This window comes from Thalassophryne amazonica, chromosome 15, assembly GCF_902500255.1.
Source record: "Thalassophryne amazonica chromosome 15, fThaAma1.1, whole genome shotgun sequence".
NCBI lineage: Eukaryota > Metazoa > Chordata > Actinopteri > Batrachoidiformes > Batrachoididae > Thalassophryne > Thalassophryne amazonica.
Window position 1 is genome coordinate 65885937 of NC_047117.1, and position 27789 is coordinate 65913725.

Sequence of the window (27789 nt, forward strand, 5' to 3'; positions counted from 1 at the left end):
GATACAGTTTAATTCCTAGAAATGGCCAAAAATAAATAAATAAAAGTGACATCAGCCTAAAGTTGACCACAAGTGTGAACTTGTAGGTATGGCCCAAAATGGCTCAAAATTGAAATACCATTAATGGAGTTCAACTTGGTGTGAGCTTGAAGTGACTCAGGAAAATGTGAATGAGACCCAAATAACCCAAAAGGAATTTGGGCCACAGTTAAATTCCAGTAAATAAACCAAAGGGGATTTGAGTTGTGGGCTTCAGGTGTGAAGTGCATGTGACCAAGATGGCCTGAATTTGAAGTGTCATAATTAAGCCAACCTGGACGTGAGCCCTTAAAGTGGGTTGTGATGTAATATAATATAATGTAATATGGCAGAAATGACCCAACAAAGGTGGGCGACAATTAAATGATTAGAAATGTGCCAAAACTTGAAACCATGTATGATATGTTTCTTTTTTGGCTACAAATTTACCAGTATTATAGGTTTCCTCTTCATATTCAATTGATAGTTGAGACAATTAAGAATTGCGTTTGTGTTTTTAACACCAAAAAGTAAATTAGCAGCTTTCCCCTCTTAAACAGCACTGAAAAAAGTAATATTACTTTCAATAACAACAAAAACAATTTTTGTATAATTTATATAAGTAGGAAAAAAAATTAAATAGTGACAGTCTGTATTTTCATACTGTATGTGATACAGTAGTTGAAAGATCAAAAACAACCGGTGTCTTATAGCTTTAATATATTTTATAGAAGAACTTTATTGAGCAAATTGCTGTTGTTGGAATTCTCCCAATAAACTGGACTTGATTCACAGTACACAGACATTATTTTGAGATATATTAACTTGTTTTTTGTTTTTGTTTTTTGTTCATGACCGTCTGTGACCCAGCTGGTAATTAATTGATCATCCATTAAATCAGGTCAGCGGCAGCAGCTTAACGTGACTCAGCAGAGACGGAGCTGAAACGTGAGTCAGCAGGTTTTCCTCGGTTTTCAGGAAATGGAACCAGTAAGTCTGTGTGCTGTAAAACACGTTCAGTGTCGAACACTTTGTTTTGTTGTTGGTGTAATGTCTCTATAACTTTTAGCCGTCAAGTAATGGAGTTAGAAACCGAATTAAGCACTTTGAGCTAATTTAAAGTGCTGCTCTAGATCGCTTTCAGACTTACTGAGCAGGTGAATATTTAGTGCCTTTCGTTGGCTAAAAGTGGTTTTTAAGATTTTAAAAAAGGTTTTCTGTAAATTTTCCACACAATATTGGAATTGGTCGGCTTCTGGAAGTGGACCCGAACAGCTGGAAGTCAGGTACGTACGTACGTACGTGTGCACTAGGTGCACACGTGCACACTCACGAGCGCCAGTAGCTTAGCTTATGACAAGCTAAACGTGGACACTCGTTATGGCCAAACAACTGTCCAGTTTCTGGGTATTCTGTGTTAGTACGCGGCCGATGCCCTTGATGACTTCCTGTTCAAAAAGTAGTTCCCAGATAATGAGTATATCTCATCTAAATTAATGAAGATTTACCAGTAATAAAATTATAAAGATAACTGAAGTTTTAAGAGTGGCCGTAAGAAATATTTAAGAAACTTAAAGTTTATGAGCAACTTCACCTGTTATTGCTCATGCACAATGTAAACATTGACACGATGGAGTGGCGGAAGAGTTCAGAAAGATACCATTGGAATGTTTTGTTTACTGTTGGCAATGAAAGACTTAGGTGTTAACCTTGTGTTAAACAAGAAGCTGCGCTGAAAGAGATCTATCTGGGAAGAGACACATTCTGTGTTGTCGCTCCAACGAGAGCGCCATGCTAAGCACTGTGGCGAAAGTAGTCCGGCGAGCTCGATCTGTTGGCGCTAGCTATCCCACAATGCCAAAATAGCAGAGATGTCAGTCCAATGAGAGCGGCAGTCTGAGCAGGGTGGGGTACGTGTTGATAGAGTGACGACGTGATGAGTCGGAAAAAAAAAAAGTCACGTGCCATCTTGGGTTCAAAATAGCATTTTGCTGTTAATCCATCTGGATGGAAAACTGATGTCACCTTGGGGGGTAAAAGGTCAGATTTTTAATCACAAAAATGACTCCGGTTCAACATCCGAGGGATTTAATGGAAATCCATCGCAATCTGATGGGATGTTTTGTTTCCTCTGTTCAGATCTGAAAGGAATCTGTACATCTTAAAGCGCTTGCTGTGTCTATTTGTGCCTCCAAATGCACAGCAACCTGGCATTTTCAGCAAATAAATAAATAAAATAGCTGGATTACATGCAGATAGATAAACAGCGAATGCTATTTGGAACCCATGGTGGCACCAGGAGTCATGTTACTTTTTGTTTTGTTCCCCCCCCCCCCCCCCCCCCAACTCATCATGTCGCCACTCTCTCTATCTAAGCACACTAGGTGTTGATATAAAGCAATAGGAAATTGTTGGGCAATTTGGGTATTTCTGATGCTTATGTTATTGCACTATAGTTGCTGGCTGTGTGTAAGAGTCATTAGAGTGAAAATTCACGGTGTCAATTCTTTCTTTCAGAACGGACACACGGTCCCAATATGGAGTCCATGTCCTAAACAGATTTGGGGCTCAGTGCCCGCATGCAATGTGTAAATGTATTCTTTGTTAAAAGGCATGTCTGTTGTCATCAGTGTTAGCTAATATCTGTGCTAATTCTTTATTTTATGTTGGCTATCAACTATTTATTTGTTCGGAAGTTCTGAGAAATAGAAGTTAAGTTTTACTTCATCATGTGTCCAAGTTTCAGACACAGGGAGATCTCCCCCTGTTGGTGAGAGCCAGTAACATTAGAAATGTGAGACTAAACCACACCCACAAGGTATAAAAAGTGTTGTATGACTCATTTTAGGGGCCTTTCACAAGATGGACACTGTTTGCGAGGGTCCCAGGCCTGGTTTCTAACGTGACTTTGAATAAACTCAAAATGAGGAATGCAATTGTTTGGTTTTTGTTAAGGGGCAGAATCTTGCATAAAAGAACCGGGTAGAAATAACAGCAGTAAAGGGATCCTGTTGCACACCTTTTCTGCAGTCTAATATGGCTGAAGTGACAGCACCTGTTCAGATGATTATTATGTAACACCTGACTAGATCCTGTCATTTGATTGGTGCTTTGTCACGTGACATGGCTCATGTGTACCATTGACCATGCAATTTTCTTTACATATGTTTTGTACCATTGCATAGCACCACTGCTGCATGCTCTCACACTAGCGGTGACAACACTTAGCTTAAAAACAAACATGGCAGGGTTTGTTTTATGAATGGTGTTTTTTCTTGTAACACAAAAAAACAAATGGAGTAAGCCGTATGGAGGGTTTTTGCTGGGATGTCTCTACCTGAAGTACAAGCGCTGTCGGATTAAGAGCTCTACAAATTTTTTCACTGGACTGAGGATGGCAAGCAGTCTGTACATGAAGAAGCCAATACGTGGCATCAGGTACGGACTACATCATCAGGATTGTTATATAAAACAAATAACGGATGTGTTGTGTGTGGGTTTTTTTTTTGTTTTTTCATACAATGAAAAGACTTTCATGAGGTGAAAGATCCATCTTTCACTTCATGAAATAGTTTTTCCATTGCACTCATAAACCATTATTTGTATACTGTCAGCTGCAGGTACCAGATTTTATGCTCAGGTCCATAAGTAATTAGAGTGGCCATTTTTGTAATCGTGTCTGTACACAGTCAAAGCAGAGTTGAAATGCAACTGTCAAGATGTGCTTGTAGTGTAGACTTGGCTTTAATTCAAGATGTTCAACAAAAAAGTCACGTTAACATTTAGGAGTTTTGTACACAGTTCCTCCATTTTCAGAGGGCCATAAGTAATTGGACAAAAATACAGCAATAACTTTGAATACAAATCACTTTTACAGCCAGTTTCCTTTTGAGAAGAGGCCTATAATTCATGTGGTGGCACATAATTTTGATATTCCACTAATTATTTAAAGTATTTTTATTATGACATTTTGCAATATATTGTGTATCGTAGTACAGTTGCAGAGGTCATGTTGCAGTTTGAAAATTTTAGGAAACCGAAGATCATGTATAACACAATGATACTCTGAAGACTTTCAGCAGGCATGAGAATTTTCAGGATTTTCCCTGAAATTCAGATTTTTAATAATTTTTATAAAGGACAATCTGGATCAAGTATTCCTGTCTCCCCTTCCCCCAAAGTGTCTGCTTGACTGCCAGTTTGCTTAAAACCCGGGAGCTCCTATAGCAGGCCCCAGACCCCTGGCTCACTTTCAGAATATTTTAGGATGTCTCGTTCTCATGTCTGCTTCAGTTCTGTGTACACAATTTCTGTATGGGGACTGTCACTAATTGTAATATTTCTTTGTTTGAGCCTGAGATGAGTGTTGAATTCCTCTTACCATTACTGTCTGAAAACACACATGCACGGTTTCCATTGGACTGTAAGAATATATGAAATATGACCTTTTTCCTGTCCTTTCAAACAATGTCTATAAACTGTCATCCACTTCAGAGTGAGTAAACTAATAAGTATAAGTGCTTTCTGTCTATTTGAAAAAGAACTAGGTAATGGTACCCTTGTGCATGATGACAGTAAAGGGTACAGCATTTGACCCCAGTGACCTTGATCTTAAACCAAATGATTGGAGGGAGAGAAATCTAAATTTTTGACCTTGACTAGCAGGAGGTGGTAATGGTAGAAAATGTGTGTGTATATATATATATATATATATATATATATATATATATATATATATATAATTTTTTTTTTTTTTTTTCAAATATACTTACATCCACTTCAGAGATTGTTTAATTTGGGAAATATTTCATATAGAAAGTGGGTGTCTACCATGACAAAAAAAAACCCACCCCATGCAAAAAACTGCATTATATATACTGTAATTTTAACATCTTTCAAAATATTAGAATGTAATTGTTTTGACTTCATGATTAGTTTTGATGAACCCTGCATTGAACACAACATCCAAGTTTGATATACGAGGTCTGTGATGAAAAAAGCGGTCCTTTTTATTTTTTTCAAAAAATAAATGGATTTGATTCATATGTTTTTACGTCAGACAAGCTTGAACCCTCGTGCGCATGCGTGAGTTTTTTTTCACGCGTCGGTGACGTCATTCGCCTGTGGGCAGGCCTTGTGTGAGGAGTGCTCCACCTCGCCCGTCGGAATCTCTTTGTCTGAACAGCCGCTGCGGACGGCGCGCGTTGCTTTATCAACATTTTTTCTGGACCTGTGAGGGATATCCAAGTGGACACTATTCGAGAAATTAAGCTGGTTTTTCGGTGAAAAGTTTAACGGCTGATGAGAGATTATGGGGTGTTTCTGTCGCTGTAAGGACTTCCCATGGAGCGGGACGTCGCGCAGCGCTTCCAGGCACCATCGTCGGCCTGTTTTGACCTGAAAACGCTCTAATTTAAGGCTTAATTCACCCAGGACGTCGTGAGAGAACAGGGAAGATTCAGAAGAGGCCGGCATGAGGACTTTATGCGGACATTCCACTGTTTAAGGACATTTTGTAATGAAAGACGTGCGCGCAAATTTGCCGAGTCATTTCCGTGATGAGTCGGCGAATCGGTGTGCGCCGCGACAGGAAAAACGCCTCCGTGTTGAAAACCATTTGTAAAATTCAGGCGGCTTTTGATGGCTTTCAACAAGTGAGTAACTGAGATTGTTTAACAGCTTGGGAATGTTCCAACTTGCCCGTTAAGGTTTCCAACGGTGGTGTTTTTCCTGTTGCAACCCCCCCGCGGTCGGGTCCAGCCCGACATGCGACTCTGCCCGCACGTTCTTTCATTACAAAATGTCCGTTAACAATGGAATGTCCGAATAAACTCCTCATGCCGACTTCTTCTGAAAGTTCTCTGACGACTTACTGGGTTAACAGAGCCTGAAATGTGGAAGTTTTCAACTTGAAACAGCGAGACACTGCCGCCTCGAAGCGCAGATCGCCGTCAGGCACCGTGGGCCGTCCTTAAAGCGACACTACCAGACCAAAATCTCTCATCAGCCGTTAAAATTTTTACCGAAAACCAGCTGAATTTATCGAATGGTGTCCACTCAGTTGTGCCATACAGGTTTTGAGAATTTTTATCAAACAAAGCAGCAGTCTCTGCGCCATTCCTAAACAATGAAAAAATCGACAAGAGGGTGGGCGACTCGTCACTCAAAGACTGCCCACAGGCGAATGATGTAACAGACAGGCATGAAAAAACTCTCGCATGCCCACGAGGGTTCAAGCATGTCTGATGTAATCGCACATGGTTCAAATCTATATGGTTTATTAAAAAAATAAGGTCCGTTACTTTTATCACAGACTTCGTATAATGCTTTTGAGTTGGTAGTACTTGTTTTAGAGAAGTAGGCTAAAGAATTTGATAAAACCTTTGACAATGGTTTATGTTTTTGAAGAGCATGGCCTCCTCCTAAGTTCTGTTATTCACACAGTGTGACTGAAATAAAACCTTTGTGAAAGAATTGTTTATAAAGTTTTTGAAGAGCATTGACAAACTTTACACATAGAGTAGCCAGATAATTGAAAATAGACCATACTTTGTTACATTCAAGGGGTGGAGGGTTATTTTCAAGTTATAGGATTAATTTTGATGCCAAAATGCTGGTATTAATATATGAATCATTTCCCAAGTGGATGTATTGAAATTCTGACTTGTGATTTTACCACCTCCTGCTACCTTGACCAAAACAAACCCATTAAAGGCAGTTTTGGGGTTGATCGTCATCAGCATATCAAGGTTGTTGGAGATTGCCCTTACCTAAAAGCAGTACATGCAAGTATGTTTCAAGTATACTTCCAGTTTACTTTTTATATACTTATCAGCACTATTTTTTTGGTAAGGGTGGCCCGAGGATCTTTGAGTACGGGTGCAAAGGTCAAATTACAATATATTAGGAAATCCCCATGTTCTACAGCAGAGGGGAGCATTGATCATGTAATTTTTCAAAGTTGGTGAACATTTTAGTGGATATAACAGCAAAAATGTTTCTAGACCCAAATATAAAACATTTAACATAATGCAACTTTTTAACATGTGCAGTTTTTTTTGTATAAATATAATGGTGAAAAACTGGCAGATTTTTAAACTATATAAAGATGTGGCTTTTTGTCCATCCAGCCCACTACTAATTTTGCCATACTTTTCTACCAGGCGAGTCCAAGCTCCATGCTGGAGCATTGGGAGTACGTTGATGAGCAGAGCAGCATGATGGATTGTCCTGTCACCAGACCTTTTCCACCACCAGGCTCTCCGCTGACACACAGACCTTATCCCATCATGCCTACACCCACTTCAGTTGCTAGTACAACAGGTTACTCAATTAGTTTAAGTCCTGGGTCTACTGGTTCAGCATCTGACTCTCTTGGATCCACACCCTGGAATCCTGTCAGCACTGCAGCTTATCTGCACCTCTTGGGAGAATCCTTGTCTTTGATTGGATACCGGCTCCAGGACACAAATGTGAGTAATTTAATTTCTGAGAGGGCTCTGAAACACCAGAGTACTGCAGGAATACATACATGGAGGCCATGTTTGGGGACCCCTGGTGTAATCCCATTAGACAGAATTTACTTCATTTTTAAATTTAGATATAAAAATGTCTTTGTTTCTGTGGTATATTGCAAAAAAAAAACAACCTTATTTTAGGGGGATTGCATGGCATAGTGAATTTGCTCCATAACATCTTGCACATGTGCAAAGGTTGACTTTTGTGGTGTATCTGATGAAACAGAATATCTGACTTGCAGCTAGAAACAATCATAACTAATTTGAGAAACTTTTTTTATGGTTCTGCTTTTCCTCCAAGTGTTAAAGCAGGTAGCTGTATGGCTAACGAAGTGGCCTAATACTGTGCATTCCAGAAAGTCCTGTCTCGGAGGTCTACAGACAGTTCCTTTGACTTCATGCTGGGTTTGTGCTCTGACATGCACTGTCAACTGTAGGACCTTTTTATATATAGACAGTTGTGTACCCTTCCAAATCATGTCCAATCAACTGAATTTACCCCAGGTTGACGCCAATTAAAAAAAAAAAAACATTTCAAGCATGATCAGTGGTAACGGGATGCACCGGAGCCTGATTTTGAGCTTCATAATGAATACTTGTGTATACAACACCTGGCAATAATTATGGAATCACCGGCCTCGGAGGATGTTCATTCAGTTTAACTTTGTAGAAAAAAAAGCAGATCACAGACATGACACAACTAAAGTCATTTCAAATGGCAACTTTCTGGCTTTAAGAAACACAATAAGAAATCAGGAAAAATTGTGGCCGTCAGTAACGGTTACTTTTGTTTTTAGACCAAGCAGAGGGAAAAAATATGGACTCACTCAATTCTGAGGAATAAATTATGGAATCACCCTGTAAATTTCCATCCCCAAAACTAACACCTGCATCTAAAAAGGAGTGATCACACCTTGGAGAGCTGTTGCACCAAGTGGACTGACATGAATCATGGCTCCAACACGAGAGATGTCAATTGAAACAAAGGAGAGGATTATCAAACTCTTAAAAGAGGGTAAATCATCACGCAATGTTGCAAAAGATGTTGGTTGTTCACAGTCAGCTGTGTCTAAACTCTGGACCAAATACAAACATGGGAAGGTTGTTAAAGGCAAACATACTGGTAGATCAAGGAAGACATCAAAGCGTCAAGACAGAAAACTTAAAGCAATATGTCTCAAATCGAAAATGCACAACAAAACAAATGAGGAACGAATGGGAGGAAACTCGAGTCAACGTCTGTGACCGAACTGCAAGAAACCGCCTAAAGGAAATGGGATTTACATACAGAAAAGCTAAACGAAAGCCATCATTAACACCTAAACAGAAAAAAACAAGGTTACAATGGCCTAAGGAAAAGCAATCGTGGACTGTGGATGACTGGATGAAAGTCATATTCATTGATGAATCTCGAATCTGCATTGGGCAAGGTGATGATGCTGGAACTTTTGTTTGGTGCCGTTCCAATGAGATTTATAAAGATGACTGCCTGAAGAGAACATGTAAATTTCCACAGTCATTGATGATACGGGGCTGCATGTCAGGTAAAGGCACTGGGGAGATGGCTGTCATTACATCATCAATAAATGCACAAGTTTACGTTGATATTTTGGACACTTTTCTTATCCCATCAGTTGAAAGGATGTTTGGGGATGATGAATTCATTTTTCAAGATGATAATGCATCTTGCCATAGAGCAAAAACTGTGAAAACATTCCTTGCAAAAAGACACATAGGGTCAATGTCATGGCCTGCAAATAGTCCGGATCTTAATCCAATTGAAAATCTTTGGAAGTTGAAGAAAATGGTCCATGACAAGGCTCCAACCTGCAAAGCTGATCTGGCAACAACAATCAGAGAAAGTTGGAGACAGATTGATGAAGAGTACTGTTTGTCACTCATTAAGTCCATGCTTCAGAGTCTGCAAGCTGTTATAAAAGCCAGAGGTGGTGCAACAAAATACTAGTGATGTGTTGGAGCGTTCTTTTGTTTTTCATGATTCCATAATTTTTTCCTTAGAATTGAGTGATTCCATTCCCCCCCCCCCCCCCCCCCCCCATCTGCTTGGTCTAAAAAAGTAACTGTTACCGACTGCCACAATTTTTTTTTTTCCTGATTTCTTATAGTGTTTCTTAAAGCCAGAAAGTTGCCATTTGAAATGACTTTAGTTTTGTGTCATGTCTGTGATCTGCGCTTTTTTTTTTTTTTTTTTTCTACAAAATTAAACAACTGAATGAACATCCTCCGAGGCCGGTGATTCCATAATATTTGCCAGGGGTTGTATATGATTTTCTTAGTCTATTTTTAATTAATTTGCAAATATCTTAAAAAAAAAAAAAAAAAAAAACCTTGTCATTATAGGGTATTGTGTGTAGAATGTTGAGGTGAAAAAAATAACTTTCCATTTTGGAATAAGGTTGTGACATTAAAAAAAAAAAAAGTTAAAAGTGCTGTGAATACTCTCCGGATGCACCTTATGTAGACCCGGGGTTATGCTACCTGTCTGTCCTTTGACAACACACAGACTTCATTGTCTTAGTCCACCCAGCTGTAAATGGGTATTGGAAGTGTGTCTGATGCAGGTTACTAATGGCTACACCAGGGGTGGCCAAGTTCGGTCCTCGAGAGCCACATTCCTGACACTCTTAGTTGTCTCCCTGCTCCAACACCTGAATCCAATGAAAGGCTCGTTAGCAGACTTTAATGAGCCTTTCATTGGATTCAGGCGTGTTGGAGCAGGGAGACAACTGAGTGTCAGGAATGTGGCTCTCGAGGACCGAACTTGGCCACCCCTGGGCTACACAATCCAGAATTGAGCACAGACAGAAACAGTCCTCTGGACCTATGTAGGCCTTTCCTCTTCTTGCTGTGTCCATGTAGGTTGACCCTAGAATTTCCCTTCATGGTTTTATTTAGGCAAAGATAGTGTCCTTGACACCTTTCAAACCAACAAACTTCTATGTCTAAAATATTAGTTATCTTCAAAGATGCCATTTTTCCATCAGATACAGGTAGAATGCTTTGCCATGGACATTGCACTTCTCGCTGGAATGAACGCCACACAACAGACTGCTTTTGTGGGATGCAGTTTCTGTTTAATGGTGTTGCTGGGTTTGGAAAAACACAAATGTTTGTTGAAAATCTTCCTGGGTTTCTCAGAAATTTTAGCCACATGTGGCATTAGTGTTATTCTTTTTGTTCTTTTCTTCGTATTCCTTCCATCTCTTGTAGCTGTTTTCACAAAGGTCCAGTTTGGGTGTCCAGTAACTTTAAGTCTGGGTGTCCACCTATTGCTGCACAGTGAACATCATAGTGTAAAACCATCTGCTTGTACCTCTGCAGAAAATGGTATCTGTGTCTAGCAGCTTGTCCCTACTGTTGGACTCCTTGCTGTGTGCCTTGGCTCCCCTCATCTGCCTCACCTCAGACATCCCGGAGCTCAGTAACTGCACACAGCACACTCTGGTAAGACCTCTGTATTACTCATTCGTACAGTAAAGTTCATACCAACTGTGTGAGAGGCATGTTTCTTAATGTCTTCTTTTTAAGGTTGCTACTCTGGAGAACATTGACTACTTGATGCCTGGGCTCTGAGTGAAGGTCACATGATTTACTGAACAACATTTTTGCTTAGTTTACAAAGTACATTCAACATCACCACCTTCTGCTCTTCCTTTGCTGTCACAGGCTGTTGGGGGGGGGGGGGGGGGTCGTCTCTCGTACTGAACTAACTGCTGGGCCATGGGCACGTAGGCAGTCGGTTCTGCTGCCTTTCTCTTTGCACCCATCGCCAGGTGGAACAATTTGGGTAGTGTGGCACCTTTGACAGCCTTCGCTGGGGAGACTCTCAGGCCTCCAGCCCCCGTCCACCACCTCAGAGTTCAGCATTTTCCAGTATGGTGCTGGTCCAGTTGATTGGGCATGATTTGAAAAGGCACACACCTTTCTACATATAAGGTTCCACATTTGACAGTGCATTTATTTTTCTGTTTAAATGAGGTTTCTTTGTGTCTTTTTATGTTAGTTTGAATTAAAAGTATTTGTATGCAGTATGAATGTGCTTGATTTCCTGGACATATTTCTGTAATGCCTTCAGTCCGTTACTGATCATAGTTTTGGTCTTTAACTATTTTATATACTATGCCAACCCTTTCCCAGAATTCCAGGGTGGAAAGGAGCTGTTATTTATGCTGTCTGAATAGCATATTTAAGTGATTGCTAACTGTGGATGATACCAAAGGTTGGCATGCTCACCATCTTCTTCAGGGGTGTTTTCACACTTGCACTTGTTGTTCTGGTTAAAATGAACTCTGATTCTGGTTAGTTTGGCCAGGTGTGATCTCATACACACCAAACCCTTGAGAGGAGATGGTCTCAAACATACTCTAGTGCAGTCTGACTGTGGCAAGAACACTGAGCTAATGTGAACTCTGTATATCCAAAACAAACTTGTTGAGGTTAGTGATGACATAGTATTAGTCTCTCCTCTTAACAGGGGACTTAATGTTCAACACCTGCTGTCACTGTGCATATCCTGGTTGACTTGCCATTACAATTTCTCTTTTTTTTTTTTTTTTTTTTCTTCCTTTTGCAGAATACTTCCAGGTATGTTTTACAGTACTTATTACAAACCCACCAACCAGTGCTCTTGAGGGCCCTTTTTTCAGGGGGGAAGCAAGACTGATTTTAGTTTTGACTCTTTATGGGTGTAGTAGAATAATTCCCATTTGCCTTGAGGCATTAAGATCTCCTCCGCCCCATCTCGGAATGTTTGGCAGCCAACAGACAAAGAAAACTTGTTCTTGCAAAAGACGTGTGAATGTGTTCATATGTTGTCAGGTAAAGGCATTGGGAGTGGTCACACAGGCGCCTCCCCTCATACAGCGAAACACGTTATCGAAAGTAGTTCTCACACTGTCAGCGGATACATACAGCGTTCTGCCTGAGACCTTTTTCTGCCAACTTAAGTCCTAAAACGATACGGGAAAAGACATTACAGCAACAACTTAGTAAGTATGTCTCTTTTTATGGTTGAAAAGAGAAACTGCTACATGCTGGAATGTGGCACAGTCTTTAATCCAACTGTCAGCAGATGACAAACGTCTGATATTTTCCAATTTTTTTTTTTTTTTTTTTGAAATGTCAAGTACTAATCTTGTTTGCTTGCTTTTCAGGAAGTTTTTTCTTAACTAAAAATAATGAACTTGTTACTGTGAGAGCATGTTTGCATCATACTTTTGTATAGCACTTTTTTGCATCAACTGTACAACTTTTAAAGAATGAGGAGGTTAATGGTAATTCCAAAAACAAACTTACATGAACATTTTCTATACCTGTTTACGCCAATCAAGGGCCATGGTGGGGGTCATAGGGTGTGAGGTGGGTGTTTCACAAAAAACACATTGGGTTTTTGAGGTTGACATTAAATGTTTTGACAGATGTGAACCCTCGTATGCAAAAGCTCTACACAGCTTGTTGACTAGAGGAACACCAAGCTAGAATCCTGAAATTGTAAAGTGCACATGGTTTTGACAAGTTCTACAAGATATCAGAATGCAGGACCATTAATTTAATAAACTGAGATTAGCGCTCACCTTCTTAAGGTAAGCTTCAAATCTTGTGGCTCTAGTTAAAACTGGTTGCTGTATTGAGTCTTTTACAATAGTATATTCTGAAAGGCACAAAAGCATGAATCAGTCAGTGTTTCAGGATAGGAAGAATCATTGCAGTGTTACGTGCGCAAAAATCAGCAGTCTTCTTTATGCCTTGTTGAGGTTGTTTAAAAGATAACAAGCTTATCAACAATCACAAGATTTTTAGGTCCTGTGTTTGTACATGTCTGTCTAGCAGTACTAACAATAACGCCAGCCTTATCAGTGTTCATAAGCAGAAAAGTTGACATTTGGGTCTCCTCTAGACAATCAGCATGAAGGTGAAAGACAGTCCTATGGCTGCTTATAAGCTGAGCAACAGGTGCCACCTGATGACCCTAACGCAGAACCTTGAGGTATTGCAATGTAGCATTGTAAGAACCTCACTAAAATCAACTTGAGTTCAGCCACAAAAGCATCAAAGCTGTTTTCTCCAACAAAATTCAGTGATCTATTGTATCAAAAATCAGATAACTGCAATACCCTAATGGAATCTGCTTCCATAGCAGCAACACTTTCTTTGCTTCAGTGAGTGCATTCTGTATTGACGATCTTAAATCGTGACCATAAAGGCTCATCGAGATCATTCTCCAACAAATTTTTAAGACCATGCTTCACAATGAAATGAGACCTTTGGAGGGGGGGGGGGGGACCCCTAAGCTGGACGTGGCACATTCCAAAAGATCCAAACTGGGGTTCTTAAGTGGAGGTTTTATCAAATCGGTTTTCAAACTAGCATGAATTCCAATTCTGAGTGACACCAATTTCAGCATCATGAGCCCTAGTGTTATCTGAAGATCCTTCACCAGCCTAAGTGGTAACTGATCCAAAAACACTGAATAGGTGGCTTAGTGGTGCAGTGTGAGCTTTGTATGTGTGCACAGCACGGTGGATTAGTGGTTAGTACTGTAGCTTAACCACAAGAAGGTCTGGGAATCACTTCCCTATCTGGGCTTTTCTGTGTGGAGTTTACATGTTCTTGTCTGTGTGGGTTTTTCCAGGCACTCCGGTTTCCTCCCACAATCAAAAACACGCCTATTTAGGGTCTGCTCCTTTCTCTGTCCTTGATCTCTACATCGGGTGTTGGTCCCTGCGCACCGGGCTGTAGCTGCCCACTGCTCCTAGTGGTTGGATTGTGTCTAACATCCATCGCTCTTGAAATGGTGTCAAATCATGATGGGTTTTGAATCACACTGCATTTAGTAACACTAAAGATTTGCTATTGTGCTTACAGAGACTGCAGTGTTTTGTCTATCATTTACTTTGTTATATAAAAAAAATCATGTGAAAATTGTGAACTGGTGATTTAAGGTGAATAGTCTGCCCCCAGGATTAAACAAATCTGTGATTATGCTTGTTCTGTCAAAATAAAATAAGATGCTGTTTTAGCAGCAGACAGAGCATGTTTATACTTGGACAAACAATTACACTGTTCACAATAAGCTACCGCCTGCCTTAAATGAAACTATACCTTCCAATGACCTACATTTGTTTAATAATTCATAGTCCAGTTAGAATGTCGTTAGACAGGACAGTCAGGGTGCGGTTTGTTGTGCAATGTACCTGCCTACACAAAGAAGGGATGCAGTGACAAGAAACATTCTTTGAGTAGGGACATTGGTTAGCTTAAACCCTGTTTGACTTGTAAGAGTTACCCTTCCTTCACCTGCTCATGGTAGCGTTGCCACCTTTCCGAAATTAAAATAAAGGTCGTCCACTAGAACTCCTCAGGTTCACTACCACCACCCAAGGAGTGGTATATTTAATTTTGGAAAGCATTTAGTCATACTTAAAGCTTTAAGTGCTTCATTAACACAGAACTGTTAATGATAAACTGTGCAGTCACTGAAGTGTGCAATATTAAACATATTAAGGCAAACAGACCATTGAACAATAATTTTGATCTTTAAAGTGCTGAACTTGTTGGGGCACTCTTTGTGATCCCTGAGGACCTTTTTACTTTGGAGCTGTAGACTGAGGTTACCAGTCAACAGCCTTTCCTCTCTTACTACTTTTTCCAAGTGTACTTTCTTTGGGTCATGTCGGGTCCTGTTGCGAGGACCCAATGCAACCCTAAGATGATATTGGCTGCCCTTTAATATTTCCTGTGTTTTATTTTGCTCAATCAGTTTTGATGAGTGTGTGTGTGGGGGACATTTATGAAAATATGGAACATCCTGTATTGACTCAATACAGGATACAACAATTAATTGTCAAAGGACAATTCTGTATTTTAAGGGACGGGTGGAAACTCTAGTTCAGGGGCATCACTGTGAGAGTAAACAAAGTCATGCCTAGCCAGTTGAGTTCATGCTGTGTGACAGTCAGATGAATTCAGTAATCTTTGTGCACACTGCTGAATGTACAACTGTAACCGGTTACTTTTACATTTGTCACGTTGTGCTCAACACTGCCCTCAGCTGACAAGAAACTGATTAGGATGGTAGCCAGTAACAACCAAGGCTTCTGAAACATAAGCATTACTACCTACAATTAAACAAGTTTTTACATGGCCGTGGACTGAGAGGCTGCGACCATGTGAATAAACAGTTTTGTGGTCAGTTGAGACTGACTGAGTTGTTTAGCCAGAAGTATGCAGGAGTGAAGGCGAGATGATCAGAACAGCGTGGTGGTGTTTTATTGCCGAGAGAGCTGCTGCATTGTGCAAGGTGGATGGAGTTATGGTGAAAAAAGAGGACTACCTCAGAAGTCTTTATCAACACATCAACCCCTCAGCTAAATGGATGAAACTTACAGCTGGGTGTTCCAACAGGAGGATTACTGCAAGTCCTCATCAAAGCTCATTGTGGAATGATAACACAAGCTAAAATTAAGCGTTTGGAATGAACTTCCCAAAGTCCTGACCTCAGCCTCACCCTAACTATCTGAATTGTAATTCAAAGTTAGGTCTGCCTGAATTTCAACTACAAAAATTTAGCTGAACGTGACAAATTCTGTCAAGAAAAATTGTCATATTTGACAAGAATTTTGTCAGGAGCTTCTTCATGACTGTTACAAATGGCTGGCCAACATTAAACTTGCCAATAGGTGTTTGTTTCTAAACTGGGGTGGGCTGAAGCCAGCACACACACACACACACATATATATATATATACACGAGGTCTATTAGGTAATAAACCAACCCTTTTTTTTTTAACTATGTGGATTTGAATGACGTGCGATTACACCAATCATGCTTGAACCCTGAGTTGTTTTTTTTTTACGCCTGTCGGTGACGTCATTTCCCTGTGGGCAGGCCTTGAGTGAGATGTGGTCCCGCCCTCTCGGCTGAATTCCTTTGTTTCACACGCTGCTCGAGACAGCGCGCGTTGCTTTATCAAAATTTTTTCTGGACCTGTGAGGAATATCCGAGTGGACACTATTCAAGAAATTACGCTGGTTTTCGGTGAAAAGTTTAGCGGCTGATGAGAGATTATGGGGTGTTTCTGTCGGTGTAAGGACTTCCCACGGAGCGGGACGTCGTGCAGTGCTTCCAGGCGCCGTCGTCGGCCTGTTTCGACCTGAAAACATCTTAATTTAAGGCTTAATTCATCCAGGACGTCGTGAGAGAACAGAGAAGATTCAGAAGAGGCTGGCATGAGGACTTATATGCGGACATTCCACTGTTTTTAAGGACATTTTTTAATGAAAGACGTGCGCGCAAATTCGCTGAGTCGTTTCCATGACGACTTGGCAAATCTGTGTGCGCCGTGACAAGAAAAACACCGTGTTGAAAACCATTTGTAAAATTCAGGTGGCTTTTGATGCCTTTCAACAAGTGAGTAACTGAGAAATTGTTTAACAGCTTGGGCATGTTCCAACTTGCCCGTTAAGGTTTCCAACGGAGGTGTTTTTCCTGTCGCAACCCCCCGCGGTCGGGTCCGGCCTGACATGCGACTCTGCCCGCACGTTCTTTCATTACAAAATGTCCATTAACAATGGAATGTTCGAATAAACTCCTCATGCCGACTTAAAGTTCTCTGACGACTTACTGGGTCAACAGAGCCTGAAATGTGGAAGTTTTCAACTTGAAACGGCGAGACGCTGCCACCTCGAAGCGCCGTGGGCCGTCCTTAAAGCAACACTACCAGACCAAATCTCTCATCAGCCGTTAAAATTTTTACCGAAAACCAGCTGAATTTATCGAATGGTGTCCACTCAGTTGTGCCTTACAGTTTTGAAAAAAATTTTGATCAAACAAAGCAGCAGTCTGAGCCATTCCTAAACAATGAAAAAAAATCGATGAGAGGGTGGGCCACTCCTCACTCAAAGACTGTCCACAGGCGAATGACGTAACCGACAGGCGTGAAAAAACTCTTGCATGCCCACGAGGGTTCAAGCATGTCTGATGTAATCACACGTGATTCAAATCCATATGGTTTTTGAAAAAAATAAGGTCGGATACTTTTCTAATAGACCTCGTGTGTATATATATGTATACACACACACACACCTATATATATATACACACACACACACGCCCTGTGATTTCAGGGGAAAAAAAAATCAGTTGAAAATTATGCACCTCACACCCATTTTTTGAGCAATCGTGCTCCAGAAAAAGCAATTCAGAGAAATCACTTTAAATCCAATTTTCCATGACACGCCCATCCAATCAATCAATCAATCAACTTTTTTCTTGTATAGCACCAAATCACAACAAACAGTTGCCCCAAGGCGCTCCACATTGCAAGGCAAGGCCATACAATAATTATGAAACACAGTCTACGTCTAAAGCAACATAACCAAGGGATGGTCCAGGGTCACCCGATCCAGCCCTAACTATAAGCCTTAGCGAAAAGGAAAGTTTTAAGCCTAATCTTAAAAGTAGAGAGGGTATCTGTCTCCCTGATCTGAATTGGGAGCTGGTTCCACAGGAGAGGAGCCTGAAAGCTGAAGGCTCTGCCTCCCATTCTACTCTTACAAACCCTAGGAACTACAAGTAAGCCTGCAGTCTGAGAGCGAAGCGCTCTAATGGGGTAATATGGTACTACGAGGTCCCTAAGATAAGATGGGACCTGATTATTCAAAACCTTATAAGTAAGAAGAAGAATTTTAAATTCTATTCTAGCATTAACAGGAAGCCAATGAAGGGAGGCCAACACGGGTGAGATATGCTCTCTCCTGCTAGTCCCCGTCAGTACTCTAGCTGCAGCATTCTGAACCAACTGAAGGCTTTTTAGGGAACTTTTAGGACAACCTGATAATAATGAATTACAATAGTCCAGCCTAGAGGAAATAAATGCATGAATTAGTTTTTCAGCATCACTCTGAGACAAGACCTTTCTGATTTTAGAGATATTGCGTAAATGCAAAAAGGCAGTCCTACATATTTGTTTAATATGCGCTTTGAATGACATATCCTGATCAAAAATAACTCCAAGATTTCTCACAGTATTACTAGAGATCAGGGAAATGCCATCCAGAGTAACAATCTGGTTAGACACCATGCTTCTAAGATTTGTGGGGCCAAGTACAATAACTTCAGAATCCAAGATGAGTGTACGAAAAATTCTGGCCAGAACTACAGGTACATAAATTCCAAGATGACGTATTTGAGGTAGTATTGCCCTATTGGGCATGAGCACTGTGGAACAGTCTTCACAAAACCAAAACCTGGATCAGGTATGACAGTCGTCACAAACAGATATTTGACTCTTCTTGTCGATACATCACATATTAGAGCGGGGGTTTAAACCTGTGCTGGTGTGTTTTCTACCTTTTTACTTCAGTGTTTTCTCAGTGTTGAGACAAGCTCCTGATCAGATCCTCTTTGTAAACAAATATTGTCACAATACCTGTGCTTTGGAAAATTTTTTGTGTTTTTCTTTATTTTTACTGCAGCTTAGCACATTTAATCTCTCTTCATTGCCCTCGTTTCAGTTATGAGTCAGGACTTCAGAGGGAGCTCCTATGGGTCCTCGCCCTCAGAACTCAGACTTGTGCTTTTGGGCAACATCGGCTGTGGAAAGACTTCATCGGGAGACACTATCTTAAGCCAGGTATCCCCTATCTTGTCTTCTGGATTGTCCGGGAGCTGCCAAGTGCGACAAGGTTTCATTGAGAGCCGCAGGGTAACGCTGGTGGAGGCGCCGAGATGGTACTGGAATAGTGGCCACATGGAGGCCACTGTCAGAAAAGAGACTGAGCGAGCATTCACGCTGGTGGCACCAGGCCCGCACGCCATTTTAGTGCTGGTGCCAGTTGGCCAGTTTACAGAGGTTGGTTTCTTTTGCACTGTAAATGTAGCAAAAAAAACATTTCACTTCATGCAAAGATTATTGCAGGTTTTTTCCCTTCACTGGTGGGTCTGCAGAAAATCAAATTAGAAATATTTAACTGTAAGCGTTAAACAACAGTAAGAAGTCCCCAGTACAAAGCTAACCATGGACCATTGTCCTCATCCAGCTGGAACTGCATCAGGAAGAGCTTCTGGTATTAAATATGTGACTAAACACGTGGATCTATATCTGAATCACTATGGTGACACCAAGCAAAACAAAGAAAGAAAAAGAGATTTTTTTAATTATTTCTCCTGCATCTCCCAGTTGGACAGCCGTGTGCCTGCAGAGCTCAAAGAGGTGTTTGGAGAGGAGGTACTGGACCACACCATGGTCCTCCTGACCTGTGGGGACTACTTAATGGGAAGGACGCTACAGGTAGAAATACTTAGCCTCTGCAGTATGCAGTGTTTCTTCCAAATACTAAGTAATTTTGATCTATCATTTTTTAAAGCCCTATGGGAACTATGTCATTTGAAACATACGCATACTTTAATATGCATACTTTATAACTTACACTTTTTAAGGTTTATGGATAATATCACTGCAGTGTTTCTTGTAAATTACCTCATGTATAACTGAACATAAGTGCATCTTTTCCCCCTACAGGAGTACCTGCAAAAAGAGAACCCAGGCCTGAGGCAGATAATTGATCAATGTGGTGGGCGATGCCATGTCATCAATAACCGGCAACGACAAAAGAGGGAACAAGTCTCTGGGCTGTTTGAGATGGTAATATGATCAAGACAGGAAGTTTACTCATTAGATAATACACCTCAATGCCAAAGCACTCGTCTATTTCCAAGGAGTCATCGATGTGGAATCCTTTCTTATTGTGCACTCTTATGGATTAAACTGCTAACCAGCACTAAACGGCCCAGTTCTATTGAGTATTTTACATTCAAATTTACAACTCACTATTTTTCAGTTGTATATAATTTCATAGCTGTAATTGATCCTGTTTAATTAACTAATTTTGTGTGAATGTTTTATGTTTTTTGTATATTATGCTTATTTTTGTGTTCTGTCATTGATATAATTTATAAAGTTGTTAATCATTTCTTTTTTTTTTAAAAAGTGCCAAATAAATTTATTATATATCATGCTTTAAGTTTCAAAAAATGTTTTAAGATGTTCCAGCTCTACCCATTTTTTTTTTCTTTTTTTTTTTTTTTAAGTTTTGGCCTGAAGTCCTTGGAGATATAGTGACAAATGGACAGTATTCTCGAAAGTATCCCTCACCCATACTTAGTTGATGTAGTTCCATTGGTCATCACTGCTAATCATTTTGCTCATCATTCTGGGACTGATGGACATCTTAAACATGAAATAATCATGTTTGTTCATGTTGATTGGTGCAACCACAGCCACTCTGTGTTCTTTGAGCTAGAAGGTTCAAAATCAGAAAATTTTAAAAGATTACTTATTTTGTAGTCGTCGTATGGCTCAGGACCATATTAACTGAATTGTATCTTGCCAACCAAGGTGATGGAGAAACAGTAAGCATGTTATTGAATACTAACAGCTGAATGGGTTCTACAGATATTCTGCAGAGTGCTGGATCGTGACAAGAGTTTAAGATTTTCTAAGTGCGTCCTAGTTTCTACCTTATGTGGGATGGCTGCTATGTATGGATGTAGTATTATGTTATGGTTTCACCAAGTACCGCTATATTCCACACTCCCAGTTTATTAAATACGTTTTCAACTGGAGTCTTCTGAGCTATGGCTGCAGTTGGGCTGAGTTTAGATGAGTAAATGGTCTTTGTTTCATAATGTCTTGAAATGTTGACAGACATGAGAATTTATCATGTTATCATTTTAATGAGGGTTGTATTGATGATCTCAGTAGGTTGAATACTGGTCTGGTTTAGTTCCTTGGAAGAGTGAAACATCTTCAAGGAACTAAACCAGTCCAGTTGACCTGAATTAATCTACTAGGATGACTGAAAATCTCCACAGGTGTTATATTGATGAGTCTTAATAAAGTACATCATCTGTTTCTAAAGCAAGTACATCATATGTGTCTTCCAGGTGGAAAATATGGTGCAAAAGCATGGGATTTACTACCCGAAAACATGGCAGGAGAGAGAAATGGAAACACAATTGAAAAAAAGAGAACAAGAACTTGAGGAGAAATACAGAGTCAGCAGAGAGGAGAAGAAGAGCACTACTGCATCAACACACATCCCATGTACAGAAATACAGAGGAACATAGAAAAAGAGGATTATGGTGTCACAATGCTGAGGAGGAGAGCAGAGCGGGAGGAGATGGAGAGAACAGCTGTGAATGCGGCATCTAACGGGCTTCATTCCAAGCCACAGCCAAATGACAGCACTACACACCGGTTTGAGAGAACCCCAAGTTTTAAGCTGAACGCCGGTAAGTAATCATCTTCAGCCACTTGGGCGGGTAGGGAGAGTTCCCATGGGATAAACAAGCTTTTCAACCTACCATCCCTGGTTCTCAAGACCAGGCACCTAAGTCGCTCTATTCTATTCTACTCTTCTTTCTTTTCTTTTTTTTCATATTTAGATATACCTTAGTATACACTAGTGGAGTGCAGGACTAACATTTACCGTTCTTCTGTAGATGGCGCTAAACTCTCACAAATGTCTGAGGTCAGACCAGCTGAGAAAATTGTCACAACTTGTAAGTTACAGGAACACATGTCAGTTATTTATTTATTTTTTGTAAAAGTTGCCATCATCTGACTTTTACCTGCTTTGTTTTCAGTTCACCACAGACTCAACAGCTTGGATGACAGATCCCCAGAGGCATCTCCTACATCTTCTCCTCATTCGCCTGTCTTCTCTTCCTCCTCCTACTACTCCTCTCAAACGGGTGCCCCCTCATCACCCTCTTCCTACTTCTCTTCAAAGTTTGACCCCTCTTCCTACTCCTCTCCAAAGTTTGACCCCTCATCTTCCTCCTACTCCTCTCAAATGGTTGCCTCCTCATCTTCCTCTTCCTACTCCTCTCCAAAGTTTGACCCCTCATCCTCTTCCTACTCCTCTCAAATGGGTGCCCCCTCATCACCCTCTTCCTACTCCTCTTCAAAGTTTGACCCCTCATCACCCTCTTCCTACTCCTCTTCAAAGTTTGACCCCTCATCCTCTTCCTACTCCTCTTCAAAGTTTGACCCCTCATCTTCCTCCTACTCCTCTCAAACGGTTGCCTCCTCATCTTCCTCTTCCTACTCCTCTCCAAAGTTTGACCCCTCATCCTCTTCCTACTCCTCTCAAACGGATGCCCCCTCATCACCCTCTTCCTACTCCTCTTCAAAGTTTGACCCTTCATCTTCCTCCTACTCCTCTCAAACGGTTTCCTCTTCCTACTCCTCTCCAAAGTTTGACCCCTCATCCTCTTCCTACTCCTCTCAAACGGATGCCCCCTCATCACCCTCTTCCTACTCCTCTTCAAAGTTTGACCCCTCATCTTCCTCCTACTCCTCTCAAACGGTTTCCTCTTCCTACTCCTCTCCAAAGTTTGACCCCTCATCCTCTTCCTACTCCTCTCAAACGGGTGCCCCCTCATCTTCCTCTTCCTACTCCTCTTCAAAGTTTGACCCCTCATCTTCCTCCTACTCCTCTCAAACGGTTGCCTCCTCATCTTCTTCAAAGTTTGACCCCTCATCTTCCTCCTACTCCTCTCAAACGGTTGCCTCCTCATCTTCCTCTTCAAAGTTTGACCCCTCTTTCTCCTCCTACTCCTCTCGCACACTTGCCCCCTCATCATCCTCCTCCTACTCTCCGACAGTTGCTCCCACATCCTCCTCCTACTCTTCAACGTTTGCCCCCTCCTCCTCCTCCTCTTCAAAATTTGCCTCCTCATCCTCCCCAGAGCTGCGCCTAGTGTTGCTCGGAAGATCTGGATCTGGGAAGAGCACAGCCGGCAACAGCATTTTGGGGCAGGCGGAGTTTGCATCTCGCCCAGAGAGCCTCACTGCTGTCACTCAGGAGTGTGAGAAAAAGAAGGCGCTGGTTGCAGGCAGGAAGGTTAGTAGTTGTGACTTACTGAGAACCAGGCACACTTTTTCCCTCAGTGCAAAACCTTTAAAATTATAAGCTGCATCCCTGCCGTATGTTTTCGACTGGTTGCGCAGTTTTGATGCATAGGTGTCAAATTATTCACAGTGCACTCATTTCCTTTCTGCATTACAACACACAATAGGTTAAAAGATAGGCACACAATTGTAATTTTAGAAAAAATGTTAAAATGCTCATTAATGGAGTAACTGTGTGTGCTGAGCTCTTATGCCATGAACACTGCCATCTACTGTAGATGGCAGTGTTCAGGGCAGTATGAAAAAAGACATATTTATGAATACAGATTTATTTGTAAATCCCACCACACATTTCAGTAAGTTGTGTGTTATACCGACCAATCAACCACTCATCAGGAAACTAATTTATCCATACTGCACTGCGGCATGTGTGTCTAAACGCTAAAACCTTCAAAATTAGTGCATTACTTTAAAACTAAAACATATAGCTGATATTTTCACTTTATAAAGCGATAGACGTGACGCTAATTTAAATAACTTGTCCGGAATTAGTTTGTTTAAAAGTTTAACCATAAGTCAAAACTCTCTGCCTATACATGACTTGGATGATATGCTGGGGAGTCTGTATGGTGTGAAGAGAAATTGTCCTTTTTTCCCCCCTCTCATTTCTTTTTGCTCTTCTCTTTCCTTTCTCTCTGGTCACCAGGTCTCTTTTGCTGAGAGAAGGCTGATCTAACACAGAAGCGCTGGCTCTTTGTTGTGTCAGTAGCTGCTGGTGTACTTAAGTCAATACTGAAAGTTATCGGTTTAGCTTTTATCTGTAAATTCCACTAAATTTTTTTAGGGGTTTATCGGTTTAGCTTTATAAAAGTTAACTTGTCAGTTAGCGGATTAACTGATATCGAAGCTAACCTTTTGGTTAGCTGTGCCCACTACTGGGTTATTCCACTGGAATCAAAAGAGACCTTTATGTTAAAGAAAAATGTTCAGCTGGATCAAATTGAACTTGGGGTCAGTTGACTAATTAAAGCCAAAAATCTGCTTGCTGGCTTGAATAATGATTGAGAGGGTCAGATGTCAAAAAATAAAATAAATGTTCATTTAATGGAAAAATGCTGATTTGGAACAAAAAGCTTTGGATCCCTGAGTAATTTGAGTACCAGCTCTGGTTTTTGGTCTCAGTGGTTACTGAGGTCTGAATAATTAGTTGAATTTTGTTTTTGGACACTGCAACATATATTTTTAGAGGCTTTAGAAATGTGCACATAGCAAATAATTTGACACTAAAATGAAGACTGTATGACCAACTGGTTCCTGTGATATGAGTAACATTTGACAAACAAGTAGAATATTGTGCACAATGCCTATTTTAGCTGCTATTTCGTTTTTCATCATGGATCTGACTAGTTGGGACATCATGCGATAGATTGAGTGCTTGCATTTTTTCCCCACTTTTTCATTCATTTGTTCATTGCACCTCCATTTGAAGTTTCCGTCCATCTAAAGCTGTCAGATTTACAAATGTTCAAAAATCATCTTTTGTGTCATAAAACTGGAATCTGGCAGAGGGTAGCCGTTTTTGTAATGTTGTTTTTCCCCTCTCTCTCCTGTAGGTGGCACTGGTTGACACCCCAGACTGGTTCAGTTCAGAGCATACACCAGACGAGGTGCGAGCTCAGATCTCCTCTTGTGTTACTTTGTCCAGTCCTGGCCCACATGCCTTCCTCTATTGTGTCCCCGTGGACCAGCCAGCAAAGACCGACCTGCAAGCTCTTGAGGCCCTTGAGATTGTTTTTGGCCCAGAAGCAGTCCAAAGACACACTATGGTCCTCTTTACCCATGCAGACCGTCTGAAGGAGAGTGGAAAGACAGGGAACGAAGGTCTGGAGGCTTATATCTCCAATCAGCGTCAAGATTTATTAACATTGGTAGAGAAATGTGGGGACAGGTTTCATGTGATGGAGAGAGGAAGGGGGAGGGCAGAGAAGAACAATGTGGAGGAACTTCTTGAGAAGGTGGAGCAGACAGTGAATGAGGCAGGAGGACACTGTTATTCTTGTCCTGCTTTTCAGGAAGCAGAGAAAAAAGTGAGACAGAGACAGCTGGAGATGGTAAGAGATAAAGGGGAAAAATGCTGGAACCGAAATCCCCGGGAGAAGTTGGACAGCTCAGAACTGAAGGGCAGGTGCTTTACCCATCCATGCAAACTGTGAAAGAGGAAGTGGGAGAAGATGAGATTGAAGAAATAAGGGATGAGGCAGAGAGGAGTGTGAGCACAATGAATCTTGAGAGCCTTTCTTCTATTCCAGTTTCCACTCTGTCTCCTTCACTTTTTAATTCTGTCTGGGAGACAGTGGGGTCTGCTACAAAGATGCTCAGCAGTGGAGCATCCAGTGTCCAAAAGATGGTCACTGATAGTTCTTTGTGGCAGAAGACGTGTTCTAGTGCTGGGCAAGTTTCCAAAGCAGCAGGAAATAATGCCGATAAGATAGTGTCAGATAGTTCAACACTGGAGGGATCTGGAGAAAAGGCAGCTACAGGAAGTCCCATGTGGGAAAAAGTTTCTTCAGGAGCCAAAATCATAACAAATAGTTCCCAACGTGTTGGAGCTGGAATTGGAACTGGAGCAAAGAACCTGGCGCAGAGTCCTATGTGGGGCAAGGTAGGCTCTGGGGCCAAAAGTGGAGCCCAAATGGTGGCTAGTGGTTCCATGCGTGTTGGTGCTGGAATTGGGGCTGGTGCAAAGAAGGTGGCACAAAGTCCGGTGTGGGGTAAGGTCGGCTCTGGTACTAAAGCAGGTGCCAAGATGGTGGCAGAGAGTCCAGTGTGGGAGAAAATTGGAAATACTGCTAAAAAGGTGCCAAAGGTAGTTATTGGGGGTGCTTTGCTGGGCTTGGTGCTTGGTGTGTTTTTAGGGGGTATGATAGGTGGCGCTGTAGGTGCAGCTGTTGGAACGGCAGCAAGTGAGGTGGGTAGAAGAAAACTGAGCAATAAAAATGCATTAGAAAAGACAGATGAAGCTGTAAAAAATGTGGAGGGCAGTGCGAAGTCGCTGCTAAAACAAGGAGAGAAAGTCCTGAAAACGGAATAACGGACTGAATGGAGTGTGTGAATGTATATCAAAAACATTATGTAATCAGAGTGTTCCTCTAAAAATACTGTATATATATATATATATATCTCAAACAGTGATTTGAGTTTGACAGCATGGGTTTTTGGGCTTTTCTGGCAGTACATGAACTCACTATGCACCATCTGAGCTACAAAATAAAGACAAAGTATTACAATACATTTGGAGCCTTTCGTACATTCAAATGCAATGTTTGTACACAAATAATAAATAAAGTTGATGTGTGTAATGGAATGTAAACAACAAAAAATGGTCTGGTCTTTATTACAAGTAATATTGTTATGCTTTTTTTTTTTTTTTTTTTACATGAGTAAGTGTTACCACCAATTTTAAGATTAAGTTAAACGTTTTCAAACTAGTACATTCTAGGGCTGAAATGATTAGTCGAGTAACTTGAATAATTCGATTCCAGAAAGTGTTTGAGGCAAATTCTGTGCCTCGAAGCTTCGTTTAACCTTGTAGTACATATGCTAGGCCTGTGTGTGGCGCTGCAATGTCCGCAGAAAAAATCAGAAGACTGGAGCATAACAGCTAATCAAATTAGCAACGATAGCTACCGCATTCCAACGTGACACACATAGTAAAATAAAGTCTTTTAAGAGAAAGATGGGGTAACACACAACACTTCACAAACACGGCAACTTAAATAAAATACTAATAATAAAAAAACTGACTTCAAGGCTTGCATATTCAACCTCCAGCTGAAATGCATCTGCTGAATTGCAGAGAAAGAGGGACAAAAAAAATTACGCAGGGACCCAGTACATCAACTTTTATATATATATAAACAAACAAACTTAAAAATGGTTACATTTTACAAGTTGGAGAAAACAAAACAAAGCCACATCCCATCGCCATTTCAGCAAAATTTCAACATATTGGCGCAGTGACATTGTGCCATTGCTTAGGGAGAGCCCTGGACTATTGATGTTTAAAAACGCATAAGTACTTTTTATCCGATTACTCAATCGCCAGAATAATCGATAGAATACCCGATTACTAAAATAATCAATAGCTGCAGCCCTAGTATATTCCCTACGTTAGCAGGGCTTACAGGATCAAAATGTGAGTCAGTCACCACCGTCACTGACTGTCACGTGCTGGCAAACGAAGCAGACAAGTCCCCCCCTTCTGGCTGGTCAACACCACGGCATGGCTGCTGTGGCACTCATTCCTGTACCACTCT

The 27789-nt window shown here is 41.0% G+C and overlaps 2 protein-coding genes across 6 annotated transcripts; both read left to right on the plus strand.

Annotated features, from left to right (window-relative positions):
* The first annotated feature begins 927 nt into the window (after positions 1 to 927).
* LOC117526262 (HMG box-containing protein 4-like) lies at positions 928 to 12027 on the plus strand. Of its 3 annotated transcripts, XM_034188314.1 has the most exons (5): positions 928 to 1008; positions 7182 to 7490; positions 10878 to 11000; positions 11085 to 11135; positions 11223 to 12027. In XM_034188314.1, the coding sequence occupies exons 1-4, from the start codon at positions 1000 to 1002 to the stop codon at positions 11127 to 11129; spliced, it is 486 nt and encodes a 161-aa protein (XP_034044205.1). In that variant the 5' UTR covers positions 928 to 999; the 3' UTR covers positions 11130 to 11135; positions 11223 to 12027. The 3 variants fall into 3 exon arrangements, with proteins under 3 accessions (XP_034044205.1, XP_034044204.1, XP_034044206.1); XM_034188313.1 differs by lacking the exon at positions 11223 to 12027 and having other exon boundaries at positions 929 to 1008; positions 11085 to 11198; XM_034188315.1 differs by lacking the exons at positions 928 to 1008; positions 11223 to 12027 and adding an exon at positions 1043 to 1304 and having other exon boundaries at positions 11085 to 11198.
* Positions 12028 to 12206: 179 nt separating this feature from the next.
* Positions 12207 to 26538, plus strand: LOC117526261 (serine-rich adhesin for platelets). Of its 3 annotated transcripts, none has more exons than XM_034188311.1 (9): positions 12207 to 12544; positions 13453 to 13542; positions 19070 to 19407; positions 19735 to 19845; positions 20077 to 20199; positions 21501 to 21849; positions 22060 to 22119; positions 22204 to 23465; positions 25087 to 26538. In XM_034188311.1, the coding sequence occupies exons 3-9, from the start codon at positions 19072 to 19074 to the stop codon at positions 25684 to 25686; spliced, it is 2841 nt and encodes a 946-aa protein (XP_034044202.1). In that variant the 5' UTR covers positions 12207 to 12544; positions 13453 to 13542; positions 19070 to 19071; the 3' UTR covers positions 25687 to 26538. The 3 variants fall into 3 exon arrangements, with proteins under 3 accessions (XP_034044202.1, XP_034044203.1, XP_034044201.1); XM_034188312.1 differs by lacking the exon at positions 13453 to 13542 and having other exon boundaries at positions 22204 to 22529; positions 22569 to 23465; XM_034188310.1 differs by lacking the exon at positions 13453 to 13542.
* Positions 26539 to 27789: the final 1251 nt, after the last annotated feature.

What these genes read in the sequence shown, in the direction of transcription:
- LOC117526262 (XM_034188314.1), top strand. An exon ending in ACCGGCTCCAGGACACAAAT is followed by an intron (nt 7,491 to 10,877) that starts GTGAGTAATTTA and finishes GTACCTCTGCAG; the next exon opens with AAAATGGTATCTGTGTCTAG. An exon ending in ACTGCACACAGCACACTCTG is followed by an intron (nt 11,001 to 11,084) that starts GTAAGACCTCTG and finishes CTTCTTTTTAAG; the next exon opens with GTTGCTACTCTGGAGAACAT.
- LOC117526261 (XM_034188311.1), top strand. Translation starts at nt 19,072, where the DNA reads ATGAGTCAGGACTTCAGAGGGAGCTCCTATGGGTCCTCGCCCTCAGAA. An exon ending in TAATGGGAAGGACGCTACAG is followed by an intron (nt 19,846 to 20,076) that starts GTAGAAATACTT and finishes TTCCCCCTACAG; the next exon opens with GAGTACCTGCAAAAAGAGAA. An exon ending in TGAGAAAATTGTCACAACTT is followed by an intron (nt 22,120 to 22,203) that starts GTAAGTTACAGG and finishes CTTTGTTTTCAG; the next exon opens with TTCACCACAGACTCAACAGC.